Consider the following 10,706-nt stretch of genomic DNA (forward strand, 5'->3'; position numbering starts at 1 on the left):
ACTTGTTCAGTACTCAGGGAGTATTATGGCAGGCCAAATGTGAGTCTTTGGTTGTATTTTGATCCAAGAATTTTCTGCTGGTGATAATGAAACTAATATAATTATCTGTCTTAACTGATAGTAAAGGAACCTTTATGAGACTTTTTTAAAAAATATTGTGTTAACTATGAGTGTATCTACCTTGTCATATAATTTAGTTTCCCAATTCTGCAGAAATGCAAAAATTTTTCGTATCAGAGGTCTTGCTTATTGCTTTTTAGCAGTGAAGAAAGCTAAGAATTAGCAACATATTGTGAAGTATTAACTGTAATTAGATAAAGTAAAATATATCTTAAATATTTTCAGTTTTACCTGCTACAAAGGGGTGAAACATCTCTGTCATATAGAAAGCAGAAGAGCACCAGGTCAGGTTGTTCCGTTCCCCTGTGATTGTGAACTTCACAAAAATAATTTGCAAATGGATGAAAAGGAATAAAGCATTTGGAATTGAGAGCTCTAAAAGGATCTGTAGGGGAATTAAATCAGAAATTGGTCCTTTAAATAGAAAACTGCAATCTTGAAAGTCCTACTCAGCAAATATCTGGACCTGGAAACTTACACTCCATAGGTAAATTGTTTTCATTTTGGGTCTGTATTTAAAATTTGCATTTAAATTATTTTGTATTTAAAATTTCAGTTCTTGACTAGAAATATATCCACCTTGACAAGGCTGATGATTGACTCAGCAACTTTTTATATAAAACCTCTTTGGAAAGTATAACCCAGATACTTCTGACCTGAGCTTGATGTAGTCAAAAAGCACATGCTGTTGAAGCATACCCTCCAAGTCAGCCACGTTCAGTGAAGTTCAGCAAGTTTCTTTCAAAGCAGAGAGGAAATACAGATTAATCAATCAGTAGTATCAGGCCATGAGAACTTTAGGTTGAATTCCAACCCCTGCCCTTGTTTCTTGCCAGTTTTAATCTATATACCAAGAGCAAGCATTCTACAAGAAGCTAAAAGTTATTCTCAAAAAAAGAAAATTCTTAGTACTTCTTACTAAAGTTTCCTTTTTATGTAGAAAAAAATACTTCACTCAAGGAGAAGGAAGTTGCTTTTCTTGTCTGTTTTTTTTTGTTTGTTTTTTGTTTTGTTTTGTTTTGTTTTTTAATATCAATCAGAGAAAAGGCCTGGGTTCAAAGCCAAGATCCAAAAGAGAAAATACTGAAATAACCACTGGAGCAAGGAATGGAGCCTAGTGTTACATGAGAGTATTCTACATTAGGAAACAGAATTATGTGTCTCCTTTATAGCCCAGTGAATTCAAATTAGTTTCTGCAAAATAAAACAGCTTCAGCTGCAGGAAATAACACTGTCCCATTGCATTTAGTTCATCATCATCAGTGGTGGGAGAGTTCCTGCTATAAGCAGAGAAGAAATGAAATTCTGCAACCTCCAGTGCTCAAATCATCTGAGCAGTTGGAGGTACTGTGGACAGTCTCATTAGTTTCTTTCTGTTACTGTTCTTCAAAGAAACAATGACCTTCTCCTTCATTGTGAAAAAATTAAACATGCATCTTTGGGTTTTATATCTTGAACACGAGATGGTCTCAGTGCTGTTGAAGATAGTTGAATCCTGGAGAGGAACATGATTTAAAATGCCCTTGTTACGTAGCTCTTCACTGTTTGGTGTTACATTGCTTCCAGTCAAAGCACTATTCATAGTGTTATTTTGTGTGGAACTCACATATTAGGTGCATAGTCCAGAACTGTGAATTCTGAAATGTGGATTCTGAAGTGAAAGCCTACACTGTTCGGGTATTGCAAATTACTTGGTAGCATCCAGGTGACTGATTTAGGAGAAAATGCGGCAACAGAAGAAATCAGTGGGCATGTGCTCCTGTGATTCTAAGGCTTGATAGACTATATGTAAGGAAGAAATTTTTTACAGTGAGGGTGGTGAAACACTGGAACAGGTTGCCCAGAGAGATGGTAGAAGCCACATCCCTGGAAATATTCAAGGTCAGGTTGGATGGGGCTCTGAGCAACCTAATCTAGTTCAAGATGTCCCTGGTCACTGCAGGAGGATTGGACTAGATGACTTTTAAAGGTCCCTTCCAACCCAAATTATTCTATGATTCTATTATTGATACTGACTGAAATCTCATGTGTATTTGAAAGGTCTTCTTATATCCTCTGTAACAAATAAATTCCATTATGGAAATTATTTTCCTAGTTTCCAAGTAACGTATTTGCTCCTTTGGTTTTTTTGTTTGTTTGGTTTGGGTTTTTTTTTGGCACTCATTCTTTCTAACAGCTGGTTCCAAAATATTAGTGAAGGACCCCAGACCAGCTTTGGGAACTCCAAGCCCCAAACTAAGTGGTAAGTACTTTGATGTATATATAATTTTAAACAATTTCTGTAGAAAAGACAATGAGAATGAATTGCACTAAATGACTTACAGGAAATAAATAATATTAGATTAGGCATTATATTATCAAAACAAAAATAACATTAATTAAATTATTGCCCAATATTAATCTAGACTATATGGTATTATTTATATCCATATACAATTTCTAATCGTTATGTGATGAGGGTTTTATTTGTTTCACTGAAATCAATGTTCTGTGTAAGATCCCATGCAATTTACCCATTCAGAAACTATATTACTTAGACAGAAATAAAGACATGTTATTTCAGTTTTTTCACAGTCTTACACTTCTTTTACATATTGCTAATTTAAATTACTTTACCTAAATAATTCAGTGTTAGCCTTCAACTTAGTCTTCAAAAAAGCTAATTTTAGCCTAGAGAAGGTAGTCTCTCTAAGACCATCTAAAGTCAACTGCAGCTTTAATTGATTTGCTAAGGAAGACTATCTTTGGATGTCATAACTCAATCTAAGAGAAATCTTTCTCTGTCCACTGAAAAGAATTTTTGAAGAAGAAAGTTTCCTTAACTAAAATTAAATTTGATTATAATCCTATTAAAAGTCTACCAACAATGAATATTTTAGTCATTCCTTAGTGTAAGGAGTTTTGTGGGACTTTTTTTTTTCCTTTTTTTTTTTTTTTTTAACACATTGTACACTACTTAACAACTGTGTTCGTCAATGATGTACTTGCATGGTAGTCATATTAGTTTTTTTCATTCAGAAGTTTTTTGTACAATCACAATTAATTGCAAATAAGGTACATAAAGATCAGTTTTCCTGAAAGTAGGGAAATAAATTTCTGGCAGATCACAAATCAACAGCATCAGACTGTTTGCACCATGCAATTTCCTCACTTGCAGTTTGCGAGGAACATCAGTATCTAGGTGTTTTGGTTTTATGTGATTACTTGTCAAAAAATATATATATATGCACACAGAAATAGACTAGGAACTGTCTCTGTGACTCATAGAATAAATGATGAAGGAAGATTTTCAGGTATTCCAGTGTGCCCCAGTCTTGAATTTTGGGATATCCTGAGAGAGAAAGGGGCAAGTATTCTTCTGCATTTATCTGACAAAATGCCAATGCATGCACAAACCCAGAGCTTTACATTCAGTGTGAGTGACCCCAAATAATGTGAAAGTGCTGATTTTAAATAGTCATTATTTTTAATAGAGCTAAGTTTGATACTTTTCCTTTGGAAAGTGTAGTAAACCCATCCTAAATCACCTTCAATTTAATTGTTTGAATGATATCTCATGTTAAGATTTTAATTATTTACATGTATCTCCTTTTACTGGATAGGTAACTTTTTTTTAACCATACTGTTACTGGAGTAACATTACTTAAAGTAATAATTTTACAGTTGGATAATGATATATATTAAATGCAACGGTTTGAATCTAGCATGTTTATTTTCCCTGCAGTCTATGATCTCTTTTTAATTTTAAATTAGGTGATTTTTTTTTTTTTTTCTCTTGGTGAAGCTCGTAATGTTTTAAAGACAAGACAAAACTTCTTATATATTTTTTTTATTAGAAAAAGTGACTATGTAATAAAGAAGATGCTTATAATCTTTTAATGTAATTTAAATATGCTTATAAAAAATTATCTCTAAATTGATATTAATTTCTGCAAAATTTAATCCTATCTGTATGTTCCTGCCCATCTGTGCAGACATAGAAAAGATTCTGCAGTGGAGGAATCTGGTCTTTTGGTTACAGCTGTTAAATCATATTTTGCGAAGTTGGTTTAATTTTAGAACATGTCCATATTTGAGGAAAGGAGCAAATGAAAGTACAGTTGTGACTGTATTCTGCAGTACAAATACAATTCTTTCATAAAAGTTCATGCCAGGTTTCAATGCTTTATATGTGAAGATTATGCCTAGTAAACTTAAAAATAGACAGGGTAAATTAGAGAAAATGTTAATATTTATGATATATTTTGTTGGATGCTTGACATCATAAGTGCTAAATATTGCAAAATGTACTGAAACATGTTTGATGTCTGTATAGTTCCTGATGATGTATTTGCCCAAAATTATATATGGAAAGGATCTTACAATTACAAAAGCAAGAAACAGCCCATGACGTTGACAGTCACCAGTTTCAATGCAACTTCAGGAAGAGTAAATGCAACACTTACAAACAGCAATATGGAATTGCTGTTATCAGGTATGGGATAAGAAAAACTCATTTCCATTTAATTTTTTCTGCCTTATACAGTTTGGGTCCCTGATACTTTTTGCATAATACATAAACTTTTAAGATCTTCTGGAAACTTTCTTAGCTTATCAAAGAATTTTTCATTCTAGTTCAGTTCCTTTTCAAAGGCAGGGATTTTTTCCACCTTTTCCTTCTCTCCCTTTTTTTAATTTCCCAGGTTTTTATTACAGTTGGAGTGAATAGTCAATGAGGAGTGAATGAATTATCCTAATTCTAATGCTTCTTCCTTAAACATTATAAATAACCTCAAATTACTGTTCCTGAGATTATCATATTTCTTAATCATACAATTTCCCTCCAATAGACTATTAATGAATAATAAGCAATATGATGAGATCAATATGTGTTGACCTAGCAAGGCGGAGATACTTAACGAACGTGGAGAGCAAGGAGAGATGACACTTGTTAGACTAACTGATATAGCTGAAAGAAGTAGCTACCCTTCATGCTGTGGTTTCAGAAGCCCTTGATTGCAGTCTTGATTTGTGATATTCCACAGTCCCTGCCATACAAAGCGCCGTTGCCATGGTTATGTTGGCACAATATGCACAGTTCTCTATGCTGTGAACCATCAGCAGAAACTACAGATATGGCTTGACAAGCAAGCAAATAAAAATACATTAAAAATATTTGGGTTTATAGTTTTTTATTATTTTTCAAACTCTGTCAGCCCCTTGATTGAAACATCTCAGCCACACAGACAATGGGCCTGTCAAACCACAGGACTGACAGGCTATAACACAGGGGTGTGAATAAGCATTAAAGAAACACCTGAAATCAATATTATCACTTCTAAGTTTCTTGAAACTTCACCCTCTGGCTACAACACTTTTTGCCAGGACTGAAGAAGCCTAAAAATCATAGTTATGTATAGGCTGTACACTGCTCGTTTTAATCTAGTTCATCACTTAAGGACCCCTTTCTCTGAAGTAATTTAACATCACTCTTTATGCTAGAGCTGTTAGCAGGACAGAAGTGACAGAACATAAAACTGCTGGAAAAAAAGAGTGAGAAAAGTTCGGCCCATGTGTTTCTGAGAGGAGTGGTCTACAGCAAGAATGTAATGGGCCAAAGAATCCCTGTTTCTGTTGAGCATTTAGTTTATAGTATCCAGTAGAGTGGTGAATTTTTGTCATTAGGTTTGTCTGTTGAAGGTATTTTGTATATGTGATTTGAAGAGTCACACTTGAGAGGCTGTAGATGGACTGAATGTTTCATAAGTATTTTCTGACTGGCAATCATGTCTGTCTTGGTTATCTGAGTGAATTTATTCTATCATATGATATCTGTTTAGTTTCAGCAATGTAATTTCTATGGGGGTATTAGGTGCAGCAGATGTAATATTTCATATTTTTAGGATTAATAAAAGTAAAAGCTGTGTTTTGTCATTCAACCAACCTCCTCCTCCAAATAAAAAGATTTCCTCAATTGGACACAAAAGTTATTACAAATACCCATTTTCACTCTTCATACAGGCACTGCACATGTCATCAGATATTTAATATTATTTTATTTCCCTATTTTGCAGATAGAAAACTGAGATCCTGTATATTGAAAGAGTATCTTAGTGCCAGGGAAGTAGGGATGGATCAAAAAAGACATTCAGATGCCAGGAAGCTGATTTCTACTATATTCAACTTGTAGGTTTCTGAAGTGAAAAGTAGTTCTCTCCCTGTGCAGCACTTACTGTTTTGCATGCCATCATTTACTGCATCTTTTTTTTTTCTACTTCTTTTTATTTTAACACCTGTGCTTGCTGTAATTATAGTATACGTGTCTGTCACAGGTTAGAAATAGGCATGTTCTTTTGATCAGGTTAGCATGAGTAAAACCAGCAATGCTATTGCATGGATTAAGAGAACAGAAAGGTACAGCTTTTATTTGTTTATTTGGCTCAGATTAAACACTGTCTTGTACACTAGGAAACCAGTTGCTAGCTTTAAAGAAGTACATTGTCTTTTCACCAAGAAGTGCTTGCATCCACCATTGTAAATTAGCAGAGAACAGAGGTGCCTTGGTCTGTGGGATAATTTTTCTCTATGCTCTTCTTTGATTGTACGTACATAATGTTCATGCTCATGTACACACACCACAGCCCTCAGCCTCATGAAAGCATTTCCTAATGTACATTTGTAAGACACATCCATGGCAAATATGATATTTATTTTTTTTCCAAAATTCCAAATGATTTCTAGATGCACACTGTCCAAGCTTTTGAAGTGACCAAACACTGGGTGATAATCTTAGTGCAGTCCTGAAGGCTAGAGAGTAAACCCTGTCTTATGAAGGCACATTTATTTGAGCTCAGTGTTGTTTTAACATGAAAGTAACACTGCTTGTTAGCTCAGAGATGATTTATAAATAATTATACCTGCTATAGGGTAATCACCTGTCCTTAATGTGGAGAAGGCTTTTGTACTGTGAATTTTGGCATGTAAATGAGAAACATGAATTAGGAATCTCATTGCCCTGTCTCTTACTGCAGCTCCTGACAAGAGCGAGGAAGTTTGCATCTTAACCTGAATTGAACTTCTGAGAAGCCTGTCTTGCCATAGTCTGTAGTGAGAGCCTAGAGTGAATAAACTAACAGAGTGGACAAAGTTAAATGTCTTTTCTTAGTTGGAATATTATCTAGGCATGTGATCTGTTTCCATTTTGTAAGTTGTTTTTTTTCTCAGATTAGCAGCCAGCAAGACAGATGTGACCATGCTTTTTCTTCTCTGGAATTAATTTTAACACAATAACATCGTCCACCATTTTCTTCTGACCATGTATACAAAACTCTAACTATTAGTCTGAAAACTCTACTATCTCACAAATTGTCTCTTGGCAGCACTGCAGTCCGATATTAAACTATTCAGTATTTCTTCATTTTCTACCTTAAGATGCAAAGAGCACTAAATACCTGAGTATTTCCTTCCTTCCATTACTGTATTAGGTAGTAGTTTTGTGCAGCCTTACTTATGTTTTTTTTTCACTGGAGAGTGTGGTGATTTGACCTTGGCTGGACACCGGGTGACTACCAAGCCACTTTATCACTCCCTCCCCTCAGCTGGATAGGGGAAGAAAAATATGACTAAAGGCTCATGGGTTGAGATAAGGACAGGGAGAGGGAGAGGTCATTCACCAATTACCAGCACGGGTAAAACATATTTGACTCATGGAAATTAATTTAATTTATTCCTAATCAAATCAGAGTAGGGTGATAAGCAAGAAAACCAAATCTTAAAACACCTTCCCCTCACCCCTCCCTCGTTCCTGAGCTCAACTTAACTCTGGCACAGGGAGATGGAGAATGGGAGTTGCAGTCAGTTCATCACACGTCTCTTCCATTCCTTCCTCCTCACTTTCTTCAACTGCTCCAGCACGGGGTATCACCCACAAGAGACAGTCCTCCACAAACTTCTCCAGTGTGGGTCCTTCCCACAGGCTACTGTTCTTCACAAATTGCTCCAGCATGAATCCTTTCCACATGTCCTTTCCATGGGGTTAAGTCCTTCAGGAACAGACTACTCCAGCCTGGGTCCCCCACAGGGTCACAAGTCCTAACAGCAAACCTACTCCAGTGTGGGCTCTTCTCTCCATGGATCCACAGGTCCTGCCAGGAACCAGCTCCACTGTGGGATTCCTATGGGATCACGGCCTCCTTCAGGCACAACCACCTGCCGGCCTGAGGTCCTCCATGGGCTGTATGTGGATATCTGCTCCACTGTTAACCTCCATGGGCTGCAGGGGGACAGCCTACCTCACCGTGGTCTTCACCATGGGCTGCAGGGGAACTTCTGCTCCAGTATCTGGAGCACCTTCTTCCCCTCCTTCTTCACTGACCTTGATGTCTACAGAATTTTTTCTCTCACATACTCTCAGTCATCTCTTCTGACTGCTGCTGGTGTTGTGTAGGTTTATTTTTTTATTTTTTTCCCCTTTATGTTATCACAGAGGCACTACCACCATCACTGATGGGCTCAGTCTTGGCCAGCGGCAGGACATTCTTGGAGCCAGCTGGCGTTGACTCTGTCGGACATGGGGAAGGCTTCTGGCATTTTGTTACAGAAGCCACCCCTGTAGCTTCTGTGCTACAAAAAACTTTGCCAGGCAAACCCAATACAGAGAGCCAGTATGTTCTCCTGTCTGTCAGTGCTGTCTTCAGGTCTTGTTCGCATCAGAGAATTTGGATGAACATAAAAATGGGAAATGACCAAAATTAAGAAGACTGCTGTTACTAGAGTTTTCAGTTAATAAAAAGAGATTTAGTTTAGTTCATGCGTAGCTAACACATGCTAACTAAATCTAGTCTGAAGTCATCCACATTAGTTAATCAGTAAAAATAAATTAAAAAAAAGAACGGATGACAGCAGGTGTTTAAGTGTAATTCCTTTACAGTATGAAGTCTCTTCTGTGATGTATTGAGTCAATAAATTAGTGAATTTTAGTTTCGGTTTGGTGCAATTTTCTGGAGGTGGAAGTAAAATTGTTTGGAGTTTTGGTTTTTTTTTTCTTTTTCTTGTTTTAGTTTTAGTTTTGTTTCTGTTAAGTTTTAGCCATCATTAGCTTTTGTTCATGTAAAGTGCAATATAACTTTGCATGATTCTACAAAATAGAAGACTTTGTATGAAATGAACAGTAATTTCAATGTTCTACCAGAAGGGAAATGATCATACTAGGGAGGTCTCCTGTTTAAAATCTGAAGTTTTAAACCATTAATTAATAACAATGGTTAAAAATGTGTAGGGTCAATATCTAGACTGTATTTTCACTATTCACCATTCATTGTCTTTATAATGGAAGATTAAATCACTATGCATATAGTACTATTTTGTTTTCATTCTCCAGATTAACAAATAAGGTTATTTGGGGTCTAAATATTTCTTCTGCAGGAATGAAAATGAGTCAATTAATTGAGCCTACAAAGTTAATAAGGTTATATAAAAGTTTTATTGTCTGGAAGAAACTGTTGTAATATTGACTGATGAAGAACAATTCCATTTTTTGAGATATTTTCGAATTTAGAAAATTTAATTTAGCACTAACATTTAGAAAATAATTTAGATATGGATGTTCCTATTATCGCCTTCTTTACCTGATGACTAAATTACAAATATTGAAAGTGGGGATGTGAGGTTCAAATACACTCTGCCTGATTCAGAACAGTATTTTCCATCTCAAATCAGATTACTGTCAATGTTTATTCTAACACTTGTTACCGTAAGTGTTAAGTAAAACAGCTGTGTGTATAGACTTTCCTTTCTGTCCTTTCTACAGGCTATCCTAAAAGCAGTTTCTATTATAATGTCACAATTATAATAATGTCACAAAAGAATGCATCTTGCTGAACTAAAATGTTGATAACAATGTTCCCTATTCCTCCTGCTTCCCTTTTTAAGGCAAGAGATTAAATGTTTATTCTTAAAGATGAAATTATTTCTCTACTCAACACAAATATAAATTTTTAAAACTGTATTCTACAGGAGTGTATAAAAGCCAGGAAGCTCGGCTAATGCTCCACATATATCTCATTAAAGCACCCTCGCATACATCTGTGAGCAAGTTGAAAGAGGAAAAATGGGCTATGGATGGTTTTGTGAGTATATTTCTGCTACAAAAAAAGAGAGAAGGATAATTTTGTTCGAAATCATGCTGGTGTTCTACACTCAAAAAATCCTGAGAGATATCAAATGGAATCTTGTTAGCAATGCTGATTCATAAAATGAAATTAAAATTTTATTGTAAGATATAGGAGACCAGTCTGAAGGAAAATATGGGAATAGTTCCTGTGTAGGCACAATTATAATGCATGTTAACATAGAAGGCTCTCTGGTTTTGTCTTTGAATTTTATTCAAAAAATACATTGATGAATTTTCTCATAATGATAATATTATATCAATTTCAAATAATCTTATAATATATAATATTAATATAGTAGCAATTTTTTATCATTAGGCTAGCAGTCATGTTTTACTTTTTGGTGATATGTTTAGAAATACCATGAAAATGCTGAACTGTTATATGAATAGGGAAAACAAAATAGATTGCTCCCATTAAGCATTAAGACACTTGAAG

The 10,706-nt window shown here is 35.3% G+C and overlaps 1 protein-coding gene across 1 annotated transcript in view; it reads left to right on the forward strand.

Annotated features, from left to right (window-relative positions):
* LOC104530351 (CUB and sushi domain-containing protein 3-like) overlaps positions 1–10,265 on the forward strand; it is a 35,750-nt gene extending 25,485 nt beyond the window's left edge. The window contains exons 10-12 of the mRNA XM_010174907.1: positions 2,297–2,362; positions 4,436–4,594; positions 10,114–10,265. Of these exons, the coding sequence (XP_010173209.1) occupies positions 2,297–2,362; positions 4,436–4,594; positions 10,114–10,265 (377 nt within the window). The remainder of the gene's footprint in view (positions 1–2,296; positions 2,363–4,435; positions 4,595–10,113) is intronic.
* Positions 10,266–10,706: the final 441 nt, after the last annotated feature.

The sequence above is a fragment of the Antrostomus carolinensis genome, unplaced genomic scaffold, assembly GCF_000700745.2.
Source record: "Antrostomus carolinensis isolate BGI_N321 unplaced genomic scaffold, ASM70074v2 scaffold14269, whole genome shotgun sequence".
NCBI classification, from domain to species: Eukaryota; Metazoa; Chordata; class Aves; order Caprimulgiformes; family Caprimulgidae; genus Antrostomus; species Antrostomus carolinensis.